Source organism: Hippopotamus amphibius, chromosome 16 (assembly GCF_030028045.1).
Source record: "Hippopotamus amphibius kiboko isolate mHipAmp2 chromosome 16, mHipAmp2.hap2, whole genome shotgun sequence".
NCBI classification, from domain to species: domain Eukaryota; kingdom Metazoa; phylum Chordata; class Mammalia; order Artiodactyla; family Hippopotamidae; genus Hippopotamus; species Hippopotamus amphibius.
This window is the reverse complement of record NC_080201.1, coordinates 62,122,679-62,146,440: the sequence shown is the minus strand read 5'-3', so window position 1 is coordinate 62,146,440 and position 23,762 is coordinate 62,122,679. Positions and strand designations below refer to the sequence as shown.

The window sequence follows — 23,762 nt, the reverse complement described above, 5'->3', positions numbered from 1 at the left end:
CGGCCGCTATCCACGCCCATTTCCGGTGGCGCTCCGCCTAGGCCCCGCCCCCAGGGGGTCCTGGAAGGAGCGCGCGTGCGCAGTGTCCCGCAGCCCGGAAGAGGTTCGCGGGGGTCTCGGGTCTCGCCGGCGCCTGTGACCTTTTGCCGTTTAGAGTTTAAACCTGAGCGTCTTAGTCCGCGGTCCTACACGCCTGGGGACTTGGGGTTGCTACGGCCGCTAAAGTTCCTGCTCCCGTGCCTCTCACCTTGGGTAAGTTCTGGCGTCCGGGTGAGCGTTCCCCAAGCCTGACCACTGACTGCTGGGTCGGCGTCCGCGTTGATTTTGGGTTAAAGTCTTTGTGAGGCCGTCCCCGCGCGCGGACTTGGGGCCTTCAGGCAGGTAGAGCCGCCTGCCGCGCGGTGTTGCGGTGAAAGCCTTCCGTGACCACCCCTCCCAGCCCGCGGTGTTTAGCGTCGGGGGAGATGGGCTTTTGAGATGGAGGCAAACACTGTGCGCCTCTCCCCTCATCCCCGACCCTCTTGGCCCATAGAGGCCTTGTTGTAGGATTTTACATAATGAAGCAGAACACCGTGGCTACACGCAGGAAGCAGCCATTATTTGTGTTGGCACAGGCCCAGCGGATTCCTATGCAAAGGCTGAGCTTGGAACACAGCGGGGCATTTCCTTTTATACTTTTAGTTAAGCTCTTATATATTAGGCTTTCTTCGTCTCCCAAATGAGGTAACAAGGAAGGTAGCATGTGATTTGATTGGATACTCTTCTTTCATGGCCTCTGGGCTGTTTTTAGAGTTACAAGGGCTACATAGTAACAGAGGTAGGCAGGAAACATGCAAGAGGAGTTTCAGAGTAAGCAGGCACCTATAGATACCAACTGGGCCCAGGTACATTTCTCTCTGGTTGAGTTATGGCCCCTGGATCCTAGAGCTCCTAGAGTTCCCACCACACTTCTGGGTTTTGTGGGTCATCACACCAGTGTCTCTCAAGGGCAGTGTGGCACTGTTAAGTATACTAATGATCATCCTGTTTGATTTGGGGTTGTCTCAAGTACAGGGATTTATTCCAGGGAGAAAATTGCCAAATTCATAACCACATATCGGTGAGACCATTGGCCAAACAGTTGTTCTCGCAAGTGTTCCTTACATGTGTATGCCATTGTTTATTCTTCAGAGAGTATGATTAGCATTCATTCCCCACTAAGCAGTTTCTCCACATTTTCCTCAGTCCGCAGTCCCTGGCACCGACCACTCTGCATTCTGTCTGTGGATTTATCTATTCTGTGTATATCATATGTTTTGCAACATTTTCTTGACTATTCAGGGTCCTTTGCAGTTACCTATGAATTTTATCATCTTTTCCCTTTCCAGAAAAGGTTCTTGGAATTTTGATAGTTTACATTGAATCTATAGACCATGTCAGTGAATGTTATCATAAATATGGAGTGTTTTCCCATTTATTTAGGTCTTCTTTAATCTCTATCAACAATGGTTTTGTTTTGTTTTTTAATTTTTATTGGAGTATAATTGATTTACAATGTTGTGTTAGTTTCAGGTGTACAGAGTGAATCTGTTATACATATATCCACTCTATTTTTAGATTCTTTTCCCATATAGGCCATTGCAGAGTATTGAGTAGACTTCCCTGTTGCTATACAGTAGGTCCTTATTAGTTATCTATACCCGCAATGTTTTGTAGTTTCCAGTCTATATGTATCTTATCTGCTTGCTTAAATTCATTTTTAGAGATTTTATTCTTTGGACGTTATTGTAAGTGGAATTATTTAAAATTTTTTTTCAAATTGTTTATTGTTGGTATATAGAAACAAAATTGATTTTCATCTGTTGATACTGTATCCTGGAACTTTGCTGACGTCATTTATAAGACTAATAGGTTGTGTGTGTGTGTTTTATGGAATTTTTGGTATACAAGATTGTGTCATCTGCTCATAGAGATACTTTTTATTTTTATTTTCAGTTTGTATACTTTTAATTTCTTCTTTTTTTTTTGCCTAATTGTTCTGGGTAGAACTTTTAACACAAACGTTGGATAACTGGATAGCAGTTGGGAAAGTGGGCGTCTATTTCCTATTTTAGGTGGAAAAGTTTTACTATTTCATTCTTAGCTATGAGGTTTTCATAAGTGATGTTTATCAGGTTGAGGAAGTTCACTTTTTGTATGCAGAGTGTTTTCCTCCTGAAAAGTTTCTGGATTTTTTTCAGATATCTCTTCTGCATACAATAAGATGATTATGTAGGTTTTTTTACCCCCTTCCTCCTATTGATGTGGTCTATTATATTGAAAGATATTCATATGTTGAATCAACTACCCGTGAATTCTTAGAATAAGGCCCACTTGTTTACGATGTATAATTTTAGTACGCTCTGTATTCAATTGGCTAGTATTTTGTTTTTTTTTCTTTTTTTTCTTTGGCACATGGACTTAGTTGCTCCGCGGCATGTGGGATCCTCCTGGAGCTGGGATCGAACCGTGACCTCTGCATGGGCAGGCGGATTCCTAACCACTGCGCCACCTAGGAAGCCCCTTGGCTAGTATTTTGTTGAGGATTTTTTTATCTATATTCATGAAGTTTATTGGTCTGTGGTTTCTTTTGTTGTGATGTTTTTGTCTGGTTTTGGTATCAGAATAATGCCAGCTTCATAGAATGAATTAAGAAATATTCTCTCTTTTCAGACTTGTGGTTGCCAGGGTGAGGGAGTGGGGGAGGGATGTATTGGGAGTTTGGGATTAGCAGATGCAAACTATTATATATAGAATGGATAAACATTAAGGTCCTACTGTATAACAAAGGGAACAATAGTCAATATCCTGTAATAAACCATAATGGAAAAGAAAAAAGAAATGTTCTCATTTTTATTTCTCATAGGGCAGGTCTAGTCAAAAAAAAAAATCCGTCACCTTTTGTTTATCTTGGAAGTCATTTCTCCCTCATTTTTAAAAGAGTTTTGCTAGAGATAAAATTGGCTGACTCTTTTTCTCTATCAGCACTTCAAATATGTCATCCCATTATCTCTGGACTCCATGGTTTTGGCAAGAAATCAGCTTTTAATCTTATTGTGAATCTTTCGTATGTGATGAATACCTTCTCCCTTGCTGCTTTCAAGATTCTCCTTCCGTTTGTCTTTTTTTTTTTAAGATTTATTGTATTATTTATTTATTTATTTATTGGCTGCGTTGGGTCTTCCTTACTGTGCATGGGCTTTCTCTAGTTGTGGCGAGCGGGGGCTACTCTTCCTTATGGTGCTTGGGCTTTGCATTGCAGTGGCTTCTCTTATTTTGGAGCACGGACTCTAGTAGTTGCAGCATGTGGACTGAGTAGCTGTGGCTCTCAAGCTCTAGAGCACAGGCTCAGTAGTTGTGGCTCTTGGGCTCTGTTGCTCCGAGGCATGTGGGATCTCCTGGGCCCAGCAATCAAACCCATATCCCCTGTATTTGCAGGCAAGCTCTTAACTGATGCGCCACCAGGTAAGTGCCTTTCCCTTTGTTATGGTGTGGATCTTTGAGTTTTCCTGTGTAGGGTCCATTCAGTTTTTAGATTTGTAGATTCATGTCTTTATTCACATGTAAGAAAATTTTGACCATATTCCGATATTCTTTCTGCCTTCTTTCTCCTCTTTGGGACTCCCATTATTCATAAGTTGGCCCACTGGTGTATCTATAGGTTTCCTAGGCTCTTTTCATTTACATTCAGTCTTTTTTTCTTTTTGCTTCTTAGACTGGGTAATTCCAATGGATATACCTATAAGTTTGCTGATCCTCCCTTTTGCCTGATCAAATCTGATGGCTGAACTTCTCTAGGAAATTTTTCCTTTTGGTAAATTTCCCTTTCAGCTCCACAGTATCTGTTCAGTTTCTCTTTATAGTCTCTATCGCTTTATTGATAGTGTCTGTTTTTTTAAACATTGTTTTACTTATTTTCATTAGTTCTGTGTCCATCATTCCCTTTAGCTTAAATAGTTGATTTAAAGTGTTTATTCAGTTTGTATATTCTTTGTTTATTAAGTTTGGGCTCCATTATGGACAGTTTATGCTGTTTATTTATTGATTTTTCTGTATGGGTTATACTTTATTGTTGCCTTGCCTGCTTTATAACTTTTTGTTTAAAACATGGGATATATTGAATATGTTGAAACTTTGGAAGTCATATTCCACTCCCTCCCACCCTCGCCTGTCCTGGACTTTGTTGTTGTTTCTTGTGATTGCTGGTGTGTCTTTATTTCTCTTAACTAATTTTGTGTGATACGTTTTCGTTGCAGTGTGTGGCCACTGAAGTCTTTGTTGGCTTATTGGTCAGCTAGTGATTGGACAGATTTCCTTAACCACCAGGAACCAACACCAAACCACCTTAAACTCTTTGTGGATGAGCTCCATTTGTTGCAGAATTCCTTACACAGGCAAGGAGTTAACAACTCTGCCTTAACATTCACTTCTTGCTAGCAGAGAATCTGATGTTCAGCTGGAGGTGAAGGCTTAGGTGCTTCTCAGGTCTTTTCTCATATCCCAGTCCTAGGCATGCCCAAATATATCTAGATTCCCTGAAATATGTGGGAGATTTTCAATCTCCTTAATTCTCAGTACAAGTCACTTCCCACTTTTTTCTCAGGGTTTTCAATTTGTCTATTGTCTGCCCAAGTTGTTATCCCTTGCCCTAGGTGGCAGTGGCTACTATATTTACCTTTAAGTGTTTTTGACCAAGCCCTCAGGTTAGCACTTCCACCTAGGTATAGTTTTGCAAGTACTTTGAGCCAGTCCTTCAGGTATCCATCAGGCAGATCAAAACAGAACAGAAGAAACCAAAACACACCAAAACACCGAACCAGGCTCATGTCAACTGCTGGCATCATTTCCATCATTTTAATTGTTTGTCCCGGAAAATCTTTCAGGTTATTTGTTTGGTTGCAATTTGACTTACAATGATGCAGCTCAGTGGTCTGAAAGTTAGGAAGGAACTGAATCTCAGATAAAAAAATTCCTCAGGGAGACCTGGAATCCAATGAAAGAAACCAAGTTTTCTATCCATTCCTTGTGTTTCAGGCCTCAGCATTTATCTGCTCCGCTACATGTGAGACCTTGTTGGTCTCCAAGAGTGATGGAAAAGAAAGGGCTTCTCCCAAACACTCCTAACAGTTTCTTTAGCGTTCTGTGATCTCATAATGGAAAGTTGTGATTGTCTTTGCTAATTCACCACTGAGAAAAATGTTGTAAGAAATATTCTCAGCTTCTAAGCTTCCAAAAACATTGTATCTTTACTCTTATGCTAAAGGTTTTGAAATATATATATCTCTTAAGTCAACCAAATTATTTTATGCATCCGATTTTGGAATGCTTAGTATTTTAAATCAGATTTCAAATGTTTTCTGTAGAAAACTGTATTAAAATATTTCTGATATTGAAGAAATATTTGTTTTTCTCCCTTAGAAATCTTCAGTCCATAGACTTCCCAAAATATAGTGGACCTGTAAATTCCCCTCTCCAAATGATTTCTATTTTTTTTTGTTTTTTGGCCGTGTGCAAGCTTTCTTTTTTTTTTTTTAGTTGCGGTGAGTGGGGGCTACTCTTTGTTGTGGTGCGCGGGCTCCTCATTGCCATGGCTTCTCTTGTTGCAGAGCATGGGCTCTGGGCGCGTGGGCTTCAGTAGTTGCAGCACATGGGCTCAATAGCTGTGGCTCACGGGCTCTAAAGCTCAGGCTCAGTAGTTGTGGCACACGGGCTTGGTTGTTCCGTGGCATGTGGGATCTTCCTGGAGCAGGGATCGAACCTGTGTCCTCTGCATTGGCAGGCGGATTCTTAAGCACTGTGCCACCTGAGAAGTCCCTGTTGCACTAACCTTAGGTTAACATTCCATCCCAGGTTCTCTTCATTATTATTTCATTGCAACAGCTCATGGTATCTCTACAATGAGCACCTCACTTTGCTGTGTTTCTTTAACTTTCCTTTCCCTTCATTTGGTCCTGTGGTTTGATTTGTTAATTTTTCAACAGTCATGTCTTGTTCTCAGAAAAATTTATTACTTGTTAATTGGAATCGATTGAATCACCCATTAGTTTAGGGAGGATTTATATTTTTATACCTTTTCCCAGATATGGATTTGGGTCACTGTCTATCTGGATTAAGTTTTTGTCTGCCAGGAGTATTTTCTGACTTTCTTTATAACCCTTTGCGCAGCTTTTCTGAGGTTTAATCTCACAACATTATTTAATTAATTGTGGCTGCTAAATTAGGTTTTACTTGATTGGAAATGTATGTGATTTTGATAGATTCATTCTGCATCCAGTAATTTTCCTAAAATATCCTGCTTCTACAATACTAACAGGTTTTTTTTTTTCCCGTAAACCACTTTTTCTTACATTGGCTATGTAGACAATTACTCCATCTTCCAACAACAAACTTATTTGTTCTCTCTTCCAAAATTGCATGCTGTCCTAATTTTTTATTCCTCCGAACACTGGCTGTGTCTGCCAAAACAGTGCTAATAAGAAATGATGATTTGGTGTCTCTTTATCTGTTTATCTCCATGTTTTATTCCAGTGAATCCTCAGTGTTCCAGCAGTTTGTTTTTCTATTCCTTTTACAATAATTATATTTGTGTAACTATCGAAATTTTAAAAGTTGTTTTATTAACTTAATGATATTGCCCCCTTTAAATTAATAATATAACTATTACATTCATAGATTTTTTAACGTAAGGATTACAAGAAGTAATTTTTGTGTATAAAATCTGTTTAAATCCAGGTTAAAAAATCCCACAAAACAGTGAAATTTATGGAAACAGAAGAGAATGTTGCTTGCCAACGGCTGGGAGAAAGGAACAATGGAGAGTTGCTGTTCAAAAAGAATACATTTTCAGTTATGCAAGGTGAATAAGTGCTAGAGTTGTGCTGTACATTTTGTGTGTACTTAATAGTTTTAAGAATTTCACACTTAAAATTTTTTTAAGCGCATAGAACTGATGTTAAGTGTTCTTAGTGCACATACACACAGCAGATTATATTTATGGGCCATTTGGGAACATTTGAAAATGAACTGATGTTAGATGATATTAAATATTTTAAAATGATTTTGTGTTATAATCTAGGGGTTTGGGGTGAGAGTTAAATCTGGGATTAACAATTTCTTATGATAAATTTTATGGCATGCGTATAATGTGTAAGATATGAATAATCTCAAATTTTGACAAGCTTCTAGGATATGCATAAGGTATTTGGCTCTGCCCCTGCCCTCCCCAAAGGAGGGATTTGAAATGGATGATATAAGACTGGGAATCGCTGACAAATTATGAAGTTTCAAAAATACTTAGAAATGCATTTTATTTTCTTCAATGTAATAAACGTAAAAAATTTCCATTTTATAGTGTTTAGAGGAAGTAAAGCATTCATTATTGGGAAATATGTTCATAATGAAATTTAATTGATAATTGGTTACATTTTGATTAATACTTTAAAATCTGGCATCTGTATTCATAGACAAGATGAGCTTGCCAGTTGTCCTTCAGTGAAATCCAGCTGTTCCAGGTCTGGGGCGGGCTGTCCGCTCTGTTTTTTCAAGGGAGAGGGCAACAGAGTAAAGGGCACCATTGGTGAATGGTTCTCATATCTGGAGAGAATAAAATATACACATTTTAAACAATCTGATTTCTCTTTGACTTTATTTACAGTAAAATTATCTGCAAGATGCAATTTTTAAAGAGTGTAGTGTTTCATTTCACTGTGGCTAGTCATTGTAACACTAGTTTCTTAAGTCTCTGGGACACCCTCACTTTTCATTTCATGGTGAAATGAAACAGAAGCCTTCTTTTGTTGCCTGTGCACTATGCACAAAATAATTGCCAAGTTCAAAGTGAAGAAAATGTCCCCTTCTTGCTTCTCGTTGTTTTATATGTTCAGGTCTTATGTTTCCATATTTCATCCATTTTGAGTTCATTTTGGTGCATGGTGTAAGAGACGGGTAACATGTCATTTTTTTTGGATGTAAGTATCCAGTTATTCCACCAGTGTTTTTTTTTTTTTAAATGGGGACACTCCCTTGTAGAGTTTTATTTATTTATTTATTTATTTAATTTATTTATTGGCTGCATTGGGTCTTCGTTGGTGCACACGGGCTTTCCCTAGTTGTTGCGAGTGGGGGCTACTCTTCATTGTGGTGCGCAGGCTCCTCATTGTAGTGGCTTCTCTTGTTGTGGATCACGGACCCTAGGCGCATGGGCTTCAATAGTTGCGGCACATGGGCTCAATAGTTGTGGCCCACGGGCTCTAGAGCACAGGCTCAATAGTTGTGGCGCACGGGCTTAGTTGCTCCGTGGCATCTGGAATGTTCCCAGAGCAGGGCTCGAACCTGTGTCCCCTGCGTTGGCAGGTGGATTCTTTACCACTGTGCCACCTAGGAAGTCCATTCCACCAGTATTTGTTAAACAGAGAATCTTCCCTCACTGTATGGTCTTAGCACCTTTATGGAATATCAGTTGGCTGTACATGGATTGGCTTATTTCTGGGGTCATGTTTTTTCTTCCATTAGTCTGTATGTCTGTCTTCATGCCAGTGCCACTCTGCCTTATTACTCTAGGTTGTAATATGTCTTGAAATCAGAAAATGTGATGCCTCCAGCTTGGCTCTTCTTGCACAAGTTTGTTTTGGCTACGTGGTTCTTTTGAGACTCCATGTGAATTTTAAGATAATTTTTTTTTTCCAGTTATAAAATGCCTTTGCAGTTTTCATAGAAATTACATTGAATCTATAGCTCTCTTTGGTTCCTATGGACACTGTTAACATGGTTAAGCTTCCATTCCACAGGATTGGAAGGAACCCAGGATGTTTTGGTTTTTATTAAATTAATATATCAATTAATTTATGGCTGCGTTGGGTCTTTCTGCTACGAGGGCTTTCGCTAGTTCTAGCGAGTGGGTGCTACTCATGGGGGTTACTCTTAATTGCAGTGCTCGGGCTTCTCATTGTGGTGGTTCTCTTGTTGTGGAGCATGGGCTCTAGGCACATTGGCTTCAGTAGTTGGTGGCATTTGGGTTGAGTAGTTGTGGCTCGCGGGCTTTAGAGCGCTGGCTTAATAGTTGTGGCACACAGGCTTAGTTGCTCTGCAGCATGTGGTATCTTCCCAGACCAGGGTTCGAACCCGTGACCCCTGAATTGGCAGGCAGATTCTTAACCACTGCACCACTAGGGAAGGTCCAAACACAGGAAGTTTTTGTATTTATTTGCATGCTCTTTAATTTCTTTCAGAATATCATTTGATTTTTAAACATGTATTTCCCAGTTGTGTACCCACTTAGACTGATTTTATCAGATTCAGATTATGAGGTCTCAATACATTTTTTAAATTGAAGTGTAATTGGTTTACAATGTTGTGTTACTTTCAGGTGTACAGCAAAGTGATGCACATATATATATATTAGGTTACTTTTCCTTTAGGTTATCATAAGGATATTATAATCTTATAATAATTAATAATTATAATTATACTCAATTTAATTATAATTATACCCAACATCTAGATATTGAGTACAATTCCCTGTGCTATACAGTAGGTCCTTTTTGTTTATCTGTTTTATATATAATAGTGTGTATATGTTAATCACAGAATCTTAATTTCTGTCTCTCTCCACTCCTTTCCCGTTTGGTAACTATAAGTTTGTTTTCTATGTTTGGGTCTATTTCTGTTTTGTAGAGAAGCTCATGTCTATTGGTATTTAAATTCCACATACCATATGATATTTGTCTTTGTCAGGCTTAATTCACTTAGTATGATAATCTGTAGGTCTAAGCATGTCACTGCAAATGGCATTATTTTATTCTTTTTTTATGACTGAGTAGTATTCCATTATATATATATACCACATCTTCTTTATCTGTTCATCTGTTGATGGACATTTAGGTTGCTTTCATGGCAGGACCACTTATTGAAGAGATTGGCTTTTCTCCATTGTATATTCTTGCTTCCTTTGTCATGGATTTATTGACCATAAATGCATGGCTTTATTTGTGGGCTCTCTATTCTGTACCATTGATCTTTGTGTGTGTTTCTGTGCCAGTGTCATACTGCATTGATGACTGTAGTTTGCAGTGAAGCCTGAAGTCAGGGAGCATGATTCCTCCAGCTCTGTTCTTCTTTCTCAAATCCTTGGTTATTCAGGGTCTTTGTGTATCCACCAATTGGTGGTAAAGATGTGGAGAGCAAGGGCCATTGTGATGATGCGTCAAAGGGAAATGAGGAGCATGTTATTGGAAAGGTGGTTGTCATTAAAATGTGGCACAGAACTTGACTGAATTGTGTTTCTTTCCTACTGTTTTGTGCAAGCTGTATGTTGTAGAGTAGTTGATTCTTTGGCTGAGAAAATGTCTAAGCACAGTTTTAAAGGAGAGGCCTGGTTTCTCTTGAATGATTGTAGTAAAATGTGAAAAGATAGAAACATTTTAAATATAGAGTTGTTAATCAAAAGAGAAGCACAAATCAAAATGATGGAAAATTCTCAGCTTATCCATATTAGAAAGATTGAGAAAGCCTGTAAGAGAGAGAACGTGAAAGGTAAAAGCATATTTGGTGAGGAGGTTAGAATGGATGCTTTACCCTGTTATGCCAGTTTCTGCTGTACAGCACAGTGAATCAGCTGTAGCTACACATATGTCCCCATATCCTCTCCCTCTTGAGCCTCCCTCCCACCATCCCTATCCCACCTGTGTAGATCATCAGCAATCGAGTTGATCTCCCTGTGTTATACAGCAGCTTCCCATTAGCTATCTATTTTACATTTGGTAGTGTGTATGTGTCAGTGTTACTCTCTCACTTTGTCCCAGCTTCCCCTGCCCCCCCTTCCCCCCATGTCCTCAAGTCCGTTCTCTACATCTGCATCTTTATTCTTGTCCTGACATTGGGTTCATCAGTACCATTTTTTTAGATTCCATATATATGCATTAGCATACAGTATTTGTTTTCCTCTTTCTGACTTACTTCACTCTGTATGACAGACTCTAGGCCCATCCAGCTCACTACAAATAACTCAATTTCATTCCTTTTTATGGCTGAGTAATATTCCATTGTCTATATGTGACACATCTTCTTTATGCATTCATCTGTTGATGGGCATTTAGGTTGCTTCCATGTCCTGGCTATTGTTAATAGTGCTGCAAGGAAGATTGTGGTACGTGTATCTGTTTGAATTATGGTTTTCTCAGGATATATGCCCAGTAGTGGTATTATTGGGTCTTATGGTAGTTCTAGTTTTAGTTTTTTAAGGAACCTCCATACTGTTTTCCATAGTGACTTTACCAATTTACTTTCCCACCATCAGTGCAGGAGGTTCCCTTTTCTCCACACCCTCTCCAGCGTGTATTGTTTCTAGATTTTTTGTTAACGGCAATTCTGACTGGTGTGAGGTGATACCTTGTTGTGGCTTTGATTTGCATTTCTCTAATGATTAGTGATGTTAAGCATCTTTTCATGTGTTTGGTAGCCATCTGCATGTGTTCTTTGGAGAAATGTCTATTAGGTCTTCTACCCATGTTTGGATTGGGTTGTTGGTTTTTTTTGATATTGAGCTGCATGAGCTGCTTGTGTAGTTTGGAGATTAATCCTTTGTCAGTTGCTTCATTGGTAAACATTTTCTCCCATTCTGAGGGTTGTCTTGTCTTGTTTATGGTTTCTTTTTCTGGGCAAAAGCGTTTAAGTTTCATTAAGTCCTATTTGTTTATTTTTGTTTTTATTTCCATTAATCTAGGCGGTGGAAGACTTACTCTTTAAATAAACTCTTAGGATACAGAACAAGGGAGGTATATATGAATTGAAATTTGCACAAAACTGACATTTTTGTGATAGAATCAGATTATGATTTCCATGTTTTTACCAGAAATACCCAAGCAGTGATAATGTGTCTTTCTGTGGACACACTGTTGGTCACCTGCTATCATTTATCCCACTGCACCTGCTGTTCACAAGTTCACATGCTTTCCTGAGATTCCTGTGCTAATAATAAGTTCAAAACTTTCCCTATTATCTTTAGTAAAGGTCTTGGAAAGGTTTACTGAGGGATGTGCACAAACTACGATAGGTAGTGTAGAAACTCCATATCCTCTTCGTTTCTCTTTGTTTTGGAAAATGAACACTCACCTGTGTTTAGTAGAGATACTGGGTTTGGGCATGGAGGTTTTCATCACGCAACCCAGGTCTGATAGTTTCCATTGCACTCCATGCTTATGTCACAGATGTAGTGTTCTTATTACATCTTTGTATTTTCCAAAATATTTACAAGAATCCTATATGAATACATGTTCAACTGTGTTATATTTCTAAAACATAGCTCAACACAAATGATCCAGATTTGCAAGGAATAAAAGATTCAGAACCAAGAGCTCTAATTTATTCTATATTGTTGTGTGGGTTTGCACCCTCATGTATTTAGAAATATAGAGTATCATCCACAAAGAGAAGTATAAGACAGAACCAATTAAAATAATCTTGATTTTATTGACATGATTATTTTGTCTCTATTACTTTTAATAGGTATGTAGGTCCCATTTTAGTGTATGCCTGTGTTCTTGAAAACGTTAACATTATTTGATTCATTTTTCTTGTTTTTAGCATTCTTACCAGTTATATAAATTGTAAGAAACATTCATTAGGGTTGTCTCTGTGTATTTCTCTTTGTTCTCTTTAGATAAATTCTTGTCCAGATATGCTGAAGTAAAACCCAAGCTCTACCATATACTGAACATTTGACAAAATATTCTTAAAAAGGTGGAACAGCAGTATTACTGGTCTTAAATTGTTTATGTGGCCCATTCAAAAGTATGTAAAAAACTGTTAGAACGGTATATAGTACAAAGATGAGTCAAAAATTACCTGCACGTTGGCTGCAGAATTTATTTTAATTAACCTTGAGAAAAGACAGATACATTGTTTTGTGAAATAATCTCCTTGCTTTTCAATATACTTTGTCCATCTGTCCACAAGCTTTTGTATTCCCTCATTAAAAAATGTTTTAGGCTGAGCTGTGAGCCACGTATGCACCACTGTCTTCACTTGTTCCTCAGAAGTGAATCTTCATCTCTTAGGGCTGCTTTCAGGGGATAAAACAGGTGAAAGTCTGATGGAGCAAGGTCAGGACGATAGGGAGGATGCTTTAATACCTCCAAACAAAGATTGTGCAGAGTCTTGAAAGTGTGGGCAAAAGCGTGCATACAAAGTCTTTGATAAATAATGTCACAAGGGACACCCTCAGAACCTAAAAAATGAATGATGGCACGCTGCTCTTCTCATGCCAATCACAAGTGGGGCATCTATTGTGGCTCGCACTGCAGTTACAGATGAACTGATGTAACACATTCACACCTGCACAGCAGTGACTGGGGAGACAGTAGCCTTGATGGGAAAGTGCTGATAAGGCAGTGCAGGCAAGAGAAGTTTGAATATAAGCAGAGTGCGGATTATTTTCAACACACCCTCGTATATTCCAAATAGTCAAAAGGATTGTTGATGCTACGCTTACTCTTGTATTAGATCTGTGAAATCCATGAAACACTCAAATTTGAACATGAGCTATGAATTCTGAACTTGCTGTTCTACGTTTGTGCTATTCACAGCGAGCATTCGTGGACCAGAGATTTTGGCATCACAAGTTAAAACTGAGTTTGTTCAAAATGTGGAATTCTGGCCCCACCACGGAACTTTTGAATCAGAATCTGCTTTTTAAAAGTATTCTTCCTTTGCTTCATAGACTGTTTATCCTATGTAACACAAGTACACCACTCAAAAAAGGCATATGCCTTGTTGATGTCATCATTTTCTACTTTCTCTTCCAGAGAAGAAGAATCTCTACATTGGTTTTGTGGATCATATGTTATCCTCTTTTCTTGGGGTTAGAAATATGGTAGAGAATATTACTGTGTAAAAAAATTATCTTATTGTGTAATAGCAGACACTCTCCTAAATCAAACAAGTTCCCTTGTCTTGCTGTTTTTATCTTGGGACACATTATGAAGTCTTCCCATGGCCACATTGTATATGTCCTTTTTATTTCAGGGACTGTTGACCTTCCAGGATGTGGCCATAGATTTCTCTGCAGAGGAGTGGGACTGCCTGGACCTCAAGCAACGGGAATTGTACAGGGATGTGATGTTAGAGAACTACAGGAACCTGGCCTCCTTGGGTGAGGATCACTTCCTTCCAGAATTCCTTATCCACCCACAGGGTTTTGATTTCTTCATTTCTAGAAGGTCTCCTGAAATCGTCTGCTTCCTACAATAGAATTTCAGATCCCTGCTTTCTAGCAAAAAAATGGAAATTTCTGAGTTTAGAACAAAAGACTTCATGATGATTCATCACAGTTCTAACCTTTCTCTTTCTTGAGGTGATCTATCTCATTCTTTGTAGATTAGTGGTAATTCTGTAAGTATGGTGGTGTAAAATAGTTTTTTTCTCATCTTAAAATCTGATATCCAGTGTTTGCTTTTCACTTAGTAGTACTTGACAAAACTCTCAGGATGTGAGTTTTATGTATTTGTTAATATCCTAAAGATGCTTTCAATCAAGTATTTGGGGAAATCATTTTCTAGACTCTATTAACATTCTACAATGCCTTCTCTTCTCACCTGAGCACACATTGGAGTATAAACTGATGAATATCCATCAACCCATATGTTGCTTTCCTTATGAACAGGACTTGTAGTCTCCAAGCCAGACCTGGTCACCTTATTGGAGCACATCAAAGATCCCTGGGATATAAAGAACATGGTGGTGAAAACAGCCCTAGTCCCAGGTACGTGTGAAAGGAGGGAGCAGATGCATGAGGTGAGAGGTCCAAGGATCATGGAGGAAGTGATACTTTGTCATATGGTTTGGGAAGATGTGCTTCAGTGGAAATGATTTTTGAGAAGCCTGGATATACTTCTGTCACTGTCATAGAGGATCATCTCCTGCCCATTCTTGTCTCAACTCATTCATGTGTTCTTCTCTAGTGATTCCCTTTCACATTCACAGAACCAAGATTCTCCTCCTGGCCTGTGACAACCTGCATGACTTGGCTGCTCTTCCATTTCTTGGGGTCCTAGGAAAACTCTGCCCATTTCTGAGTAACTATGATAGGCCCTTTTGAACGTTCTGTTTCTGTCTTAAGACAGAAGTGAGCTAGTGGAGTCATAGAAATACTGCCAAACATCTGGGAATGCTGGGGACAGATATTGTTTGTTGCCTGCTTTGTAATTTCCAATCCCTACCTTCAGTCCTTTTTAGGTTAACATTTATATGTGACATTAGGTAAGGATTCAACATCATTCTTTCACATATGTCCATCAGGCTTTCCCAGCACCATTTCAGAAACAATCCATTTCCAGTTGTGTCCAGTAGACACCCTTATTGAGGATTGTTTGATGGAAACACAGGAGCTTCTCTCTGTGCTCTCTCTGCTGATCCATTATTCTGTTTGTATGTTTGTACTATCCCGTTTGGATAGCTATTGCTGTGTAGTATGTTTTCAAATCAGGAAGTGTTGTGTTTCCAACTTTTTACTTTCTTCACCAGATTATTTTGGATATTTACTATTTTGTGATATTCCACCTTCATTTTATTTTATTTTGTGTGTGTGTGTGTACACATTTAGTTTTATTGTAACAAAGCAACTTGTACACTTTTAACGTTTAAAACTGAGCATCATCTTTCCTTTCCAGTGAAACAAAAAGAAAAATTTAAAAGTAAACAGGAACAAAATTACAATAGAGAATGTCAATTGCAAATAAGATCCTACAGGTTCTGCTGATTCTCCCATTGAGTGGCAGGGCTCAGGTCATCATTAGGAGAGAATTTTATTTTAAAAGTGTCATCTTAAACTGCAAGGATGTCCGTTAAATATCAATTAAACATGCCAAAGAAGAAGCCATGTTGTCAAAATGCCCACTTAACCCACCCAAACATCTCAAACGCACCCTTTGCTGACCTTCTATAACCCCATTTTTTTAAGTTTTTTTTTTCTTTTTTTAAACAAGAGAAAGTAGACAGATACATGTTGGTAAATGCTAACTGTCCATATTCACATAGAGACACAGTGTAATGTGATATTCCACCTTCATTTTAAAAGGAGCTTTTCTGCTTTTGCCAAAGTTCTTGGGATTGTGAAAGAGATTGCTTCAAAGCAATTGATCAGCTTTGGTAGTATTGTCAGTGAACAATATTAAGTGTCCCGGTCCAGGAATATGGAATGTGTTTTTATTTATCTGTTCTCTACTTATTTCCAGGAATATTTGATAATTTTTATAAAGCGAGTGTTCCACTAGCTTCACCAGGTTAACTCCACATAGTTTATTGTCTTTAATGCTAGTTGAAATGAAAATATACTCTCAATATTTTTCTTGGAATATTTTGTTAGTGTATAAATATACAACTAATTTTTTTTTCAAATAAATAAATTTATTTATTTATTTTATTGGCTGTGTTGGGTCTTCTCGCTGCACACAGGCTTTCTCTAGTTGTGATGAGCAGGGGCTACTCTTCCTTGTGGTGCATGGGCTTGTCTTTGCAGTGGCCTCTCTTATTGCAGAGCACAGGCTCCAGGCACATGGGCTTCAGTAGTTGCGGCACATGGGCTCAATAGTTGTGCCTCACAGGCTCTAGAGCGTAGGCTCAACAGTTTTGGCACATGGGCTTAGTTGCTCTGCAGCATGTGGTATCTTCCTGGGGCAGGGATCAAACCCATGTCCCCTGCATTGGCAGGCAGATTCTACTGCGCCATCTAGGAAGTCCAATATACAACTAATTTTTGTTAGATTTTTGTTAACTTTATGACTTCTCTGTTTTTTTATGTGGTTGGTTGAGGGTTTTCTATATAGGATTTTTTTCATCTGTGAACAGAGATCTTTTACTCCTTCCTTTCTGGTTTCAGCGACTTATTTTTTCCTACTTTTTCCTGATCGATTTGAGTACAAAACCCACTACTGTGCTGAATGATAATGGTGACAGTGTGGATTCTTTTTTTTTTTAAATTTATGTATGTATGTATGTATGTATGCATTTTATTGGCTGTGTTGGGTCTTCGTTGCTGCACACGGGCTTTCTCTAGTTGCGGCAAGCGGGGGCTCCTCTTCGTTGTGGTGCGCGGCCTTCTCATTGTGGTGGGCTCTCTTGTTGCAGAGCATCTGCTCTAGGCGCACAGGCTTCAGTAGTTGTGGCACATGGGCTCAACAGTTGTGGCTCACGGGCTGTAGGCACATGGGCTTCAGTAGTTGCAGCACATGGGCTCAATAGTTGTGGCTCATGGGCTCTAGAGCATGGGCTCAATAGTTGTGGCGCATGGGCTTAGTTGCTGCACGGCATGTGGTATCTTCCTAGGGCAGGGATTGAACCCATTTCCGCTGCAGTGGCAGGCAGATTCTAACCCACTGCACCACCTAGGAAGTCCCTGGATTCTTAAATTTTTTTTGAATATAGGGAAAAAGATATCAGTCTTTCACTATTGAATATGATGGTAACTCATCTTTTTGTATGAGATCTGTATTACATTCTGGCTGTTTTTGTCAATTCCTATATTGGGTGTTTTTTGTGATGAATTCCTGACTGTTGTTTATTTATCTGCATCATTTGATACAATTGTGTGGCATGACCTTCGTTCTGTGCATATGCTCTTAATATACTTTTTTTTTTTTTAGAATTTTTTTTGGCACACGGGCTTAGTTGCTCCGCGGCATGTGGGATCTTCCTGGAGCTGGGATCGAACCCATGACCTCTGCATTGGCAGGCGGATTCTTAACCACTGCGCCACCTAGGAAGCCCTTAATATACTTTTAAAATTTTCAATTTATTGAAACAACCTTGACTTCTCCAAATAATTCTGAATTTTTCACTGTGGATTATACTTTACATGTGCTTCTGAATTTATTTTCCTAGTGTTTTACTAAGGACTTTTGCATCAGTATTCATCGCAGATACTGGCTTGTTGTATTTTCTGTGTGTGTGTCTGTGTGTTTGTTTGCTTAATTTGTAGTGTCTTTGTTTGAAAATGATACTAAGGGACTTCCCTGCTGGTGCAGTGATTAAAAACTCCACACTTCAATGCAGAGGACCCGGTTTTGATCCCTGGTCAGGGAACTAAATCCCGCATGCCACAACTGAAAAGAAACCATGTGCCACAAATAAAAACAGGCAGAGCCAAATAAAAAAAATAAAAAGAAACATTAAAAACGTAAAGGCGAGAAAGAGTATATACCATAATGTATTGTTTTAAAAATTCAAAAAAACAAAGGCAAGTATTAACACTGGCTTCATAGAAACTGTTTTGATAACTTTGCTTCTCTTCATACTTTGGAAACAGTTTTTGAGAGTTGGTATTAATTTTTCATGAAATGATTTTGGAATGAACCAATTGCTTCATATAGATGAGGGATAGTCTTTGTTGGGAATTTTTATAAATTAATTTTTTAGTCTACTTAATTGTGTAGGTTTGTTGTAGTTTTTTATCCATTTTTGCTAATGTCAGTGTAGTATGTATCTTTTTAGAAATTCACAAATGTTTCAAAGCATCCAGTATGTTGGCATATAATTATAATAGTTTTGTGTAATTGCTTTTTTTTCTATGGTATCACTTAAAATGTCTCCACTTTCATTTCTGGTTTTAGTTGAGTCATCTCTGTTTTATTCTGTTTTATTCTTAATTTAGCTAAGGGGCCATCAATTTTATATAAATTGTAAAGTATATTCAGTGAGAATAGTACCCGAATAACTTGTTATTTGGTATCTTTCAGCTGTGCCTTCTCACGAAACCCAATGTTTGATGTCAAAAAAGTCAGGCTTAGAAGACTTACACCAAAAAGTGAAGCTGGGAGAATATAAAAGATGTAGCCTTGGAAAGGTAAACTTCATGGAAGGCTGGGAATATACGAGGCCATGTGAAGGGCAGAGAGGATGTTATTATGGACAAAACCTAATTGGGACAGTTTCCTGTAATGCAAACGTGATAGCCAAAAGAAATCAAGGATATGAATCAAAGTGGGGAAAACACCCATTGAACTCTTTTATATTTGTAGAGAAACGTATGTTTGTAAGCAAAGACCCACATCATTTTTTGAAACGTATATGTTCTCTGAAAGGAAATTTGGAAAATCTGGAAAGTCATCTAGTCTCTACTGCAAATCCTCATTCAAACCTTTCTGAACATAGCCTTCAATTAAACATGCGTTCAAGCATGCCTGAAAACCAGAAATTTGAAAATGAAGAAAAACAATCTCAATATAAACAATTGGAGGAATCCTGTAGCAAGGGTTCATCATTCTCCAAACAACAGATACTTTTTGCTTGTTACAGAATCTGTAATGTTAAAGATAATGAGAGAGACCTTATTCAGCCACCTTTGTTTAATAGATATCATGATATAGGTAATGCAGAAAAACTTTTCATGTGTAATAAAATGAGTAAGGGCTTAAGCAACAGATCTGCCTTCAATAATTACAGGAAAATTTCTATAGGTGTGACAAGCTATTCATGCAAGGAAAGGGAATGTGACGTTGACCAAGACTCCAATCTTATGAGACAACAAGGACCTCAATTTGCAAGCAGCGATGCCATAAGTAGTAAATGTAGGAATGTCCTTGATCACAGCTCAAGTCTTAGTATATATGACAGTATTCATATTGGAGAGAACACTTCTAACTGTAGCGAATATAGTAATGTGTTGAAGCAGCCTTTGAAACTTACTCAAGATCAGAGTATTCATGTGAGGCAGAAACATTACAAGTGTAACGAATGTGGAAAAGTCTTTACTACATCATCACATCTAAGTAGGCACAGACAAATTCATACTGGAAGGAAACCTTTCGAATGTACAGTATGTGGTAAAGCCTTTAATCAGAGATCACATCTTACTCTTCATCAGCGAATCCATACTGGAGAGAAGCCTTATAAATGTAAGGATTGTGGCAAAGCCTTTTGCCAGAGCTCAAGCCTTACTCGACACCAGCGAATCTGTACGGGAGAGAAACCATACAAATGTAAAGAATGTGGTAAAGCCTTTACTTGGTGCAAAAACCTTACTCGACATCAGATAATTCATACTGAAGAGAAACCTTATAAGTGTACAGAATGTGGCAAGAGCTTTCATAAGAGATCAAATCTTACTGAACATCCGCAGATCCATACTGAGGAAAAACCACACAAATGTAAAGAATGTGGCAAAGCCTTTAATAATTTTTCATATCTTAGTCAACTTCAGCGAATTCATACTGGAGAGAAGCCTTATAAAGGTACAGAGTGTGGGAAAGCCTTTAAGCAGAGTTCAAGTCTTACTCAACATCAGCTAATTCTTAGTGAAGAAAAGTCTCATACATGTATAGAATGTGGCAAGGCCTTTAAGTGGCATGCAAGCCTGACTCAACACCAGCGAATTCATACTGGAGAGAATCCTTATAAATGTGTAGAATGTGGCAAAGCCTATATGTGCCATAAAAGCCTAACTAAACATCAGCGAACTCATACTGGGGTGAAACCTTACAAATGTAAAGAATGTGGCAAAGTCTTTACTCAGAGCTCAAATTGTACTATACATCAGCGAATTCATACTGGGGAGAAACCTTTTAAGTGTACGGAATGTGGGAAAGCCTTTAATCGGGGCTCAAACCTTACTGCACATCAGCGAATTCATAGTGAAGAAAAGTCTTATAAATGTATAGAATGTGGCAAGGCCTATAAGTGGCGTGCAAGCCTAAATCTACATCAGCGTATTCATACTGGGGAGAAACCTTACAAATGTATAGAATGTGGCAAAGTCTTTACTTATAGCTCACACCTTACTAAGCATCAGCGAATTCATACTGGGATGAAACCATACAAATGTAAAGAATGTGGGAAAGCCTTTAATCACAGCTCACACCTTACTAAACATCAGAGAATTCATACTGGGGAGAGACCTTATAAATGTAGAGAATGTGGGAAAGCCTTTACTCAGAGCTCAACTCTTAGTAAACATCAACGAATTCATAATGAAGAGAAGTCTTATAAATGTATAGAATGTGGCAAGGCCTTTAAGTGGCGTGAAAGCCTAACTAAGCATCAACGAACTCACACTGGGGTGAAATCTTACAAATGTAAAGAATGTGGCAAAGCCTTTACTCACAGTTCAGATCGTACTGTACATCAGCGAATTCATACAGGGGAGAAACCGTTTAAGTGTACAGCATGTGGGAAAGCCTTTAATCGGCACTCAAAGCTTAGTGCACATCAGCGAATTCATAGTGAAGAAAAGTCTTATAAATGTATAGAATGTGGCAAGGCATATAAGTGGCGTGAAAGCCTAAATCAACATCAGCGAACTCATACTGGGGAGAAACCTTATAAATGTATAGAATGTGGCAAGGCCTTTACTCATAGCGCACACCTTACTAAGCATCGTCGAATGCATACTGGGATGAAACCATACACATGTAAAGAATGTGGGAAAGCCTTTAATCACAGCTCACACCTTACTAAACATCGGAGAATTCATACTGGGGAGAGACCTTATAAATGTAGAGAATGCGGGAAAGCCTTTACTCAGAGCTCAACTCTTAGTAAACATCAACGAATTCATAATGAAGAGAAGTCTTATAAATGTATAGAATGTGGCAAGGCCTATAAGTGGCGTGAAAGCCTAACTAAACATCAGCGAACTCATACTGGGGAGAAACCTTACAAATGTATAGAATGTGGCAAGGCTTTTATTGATAGCTCACAACTTACTCAGCATCAGCGAGTTCATACAGAGGAGAAACCATAGACATGTAAACAATGTGGGAAAGCCTTTACTCAGAGCTCAAGTCTTAGTAAATATCAGCGGATTGATACTGGGGAGAAACCTTTTAAGTGTAGAGAATGTGGGAAAGCCTTTAATGGGAGCTCATACCTTAGTATACATCAGCAAATTCATAGTGAAGTATTATAAATGTAAAGAATGTGGCAAAGCCTTTAACAGTTGCTCAACTCTTAACTCGACATCAGATGATTCATGGTGCAGAGAAACCTTATAAATGTAGAGTGCGTGAAAGGTTTTAGGCAGAGCTATCACCTCACTCAACATCAGAGTACATACTGGAAAGAAACCTTACAAATGTAATGCAGTGAAAGAGGTTTGTCTGAAATATCCAGCGTAAAAAACACCAGAGAGTAAATATAGGAAAGGTATTCGAATGATGTAAACAATGTAGAAAAATATTTAGTCAAAAATGAAATCTAAATAAGTAAGAGGAGGCACACTAGAAATCACTCAGTCAATACCTCTTTTCTCTGATTAGTGTCAATCAGAATTCGATAGTCATCAATAGTTATAACACGTGGAAAATTGATGTGGTGGAGGGGATCCCAATTTGAAGGGGGTGGATGTTTGTATAGGTACAGAGATTATCACTGTCCTTGTTTATATTGACATGATTTGAGATTATTTGAAAACCTAAATAAATGTAATTAAACTCACAAATTACCACAAGCTGTGCTTTGTGTCTAGTGTGTGTGTGAACTGATGTTTATGATTGTTGCTGCCTCAGGGGTGGGAGAAGTCCTTCTATACGAAGTGGAAATTATTTGTATTAGTTCTTCATTAGAGCAGTGATCCCCAACCTTTTTCCCCACCAAGGGCCAGATTTGTGGAGGATGATTTTTCCATGGCCGTGGGGTGGGGAGGGCAGTTCAGGAAGTATTGGGAGTGACGGGGAGTCGGAGATGAAGCTTCACTTACTGGCCAGAAGCTCACCTCCTGTTGTGTGGTACCTGTCTGTGACTGACCGGCTGGGGACCCCTGCATTAGAAGATTAAGGACACCATAATGTAAAATGTACAGTTAGTTTCCTTACTGGCCTTAAACCTAAAATAATGCCATATAATTTCCATATTTCTATCTTGTATTTTTCCCCCTTTCTGTAACTACTGGGACGTTCTGGTGGTCATAATAACAAGGATTATACAGGAGGGGTGTTGAGAGTTTCCCTGAACTGCTCCATGATGTTGTGTAGCCAGGCAGCCTGCAGGTGCCTGGACCTCACATCAGGCAGTCTGGTAGCATGTGCACTAGGTAACAACCTTCCCTGAGATCAACAGTCTCGCTGAATTCCAAGTTCCACTTCACATTCACCCTTTCAGTGACACCTTCCTCGAGCTCAGCAATATCCTGCTCATCTTGGTTTGAATTGACTAATGCACACTTCGCCTGGGAAGCCCAGAGCACTTCACCCAGGGTCAGTTTATAAAGGCCTGCACCCCAAGTACAGCCACTTTCTCTGTGTGATTCTTGCCTTGGCCCCTCTCAGTGGCCCCTCAATTCTCTCTGGACCTTGAGTGGTGAACTCACCTACTTGAGTTTTTCTTGTGGCCTTTTGTTGCACTGATACTCTGCATCCACTGCTAGGAACTAATTTTAACAAATTTAATAAAGTCACAAAAAATACAATGAAAACTCATTTGTATCATTCTGAACCAATATTTTAAAAATTTACCCTGTCTGTTCCTTTGTACATGTTCCTTGTCTAGGCTTAAAGAACCCAGTTTTTCACAGCTTTTATATACACTGAATGCAATATATATACGTATATCAAGGTATACTTCAGCAGTGACAAAATAAGAAGGAAATGTGTGTATAAGTATTTGTATACTTTCAAGGAATTTAGAAATGTTAGATCAACATTGATAATTTCAAGATTTTTGATGGTTAATAAGTAGTGCAACACTTACTGATTTGTAAATTAAATTTATTTTGCCTACTTTTCAATGAATTCATTTTCCAAATCTCAGGACTTTTCTTTTGA

The 23,762-nt window shown here is 38.6% G+C and overlaps 1 protein-coding gene across 1 annotated transcript; it reads left to right on the top strand.

The window, feature by feature from the left end:
- Positions 1 to 28: 28 nt before the first annotated feature.
- LOC130838283 (zinc finger protein 11-like) lies at positions 29 to 22,443 on the top strand. Its single transcript, XM_057711139.1, has 5 exons — positions 29 to 252; positions 6,751 to 6,874; positions 14,038 to 14,164; positions 14,675 to 14,773; positions 18,744 to 22,443. Exons 2-5 carry the CDS (start codon positions 6,797 to 6,799, stop codon positions 21,743 to 21,745), a joined length of 3,306 nt encoding a protein of 1,101 aa, XP_057567122.1. The 5' UTR covers positions 29 to 252; positions 6,751 to 6,796; the 3' UTR covers positions 21,746 to 22,443.
- The last annotated feature ends 1,319 nt before the right edge of the window (positions 22,444 to 23,762 follow it).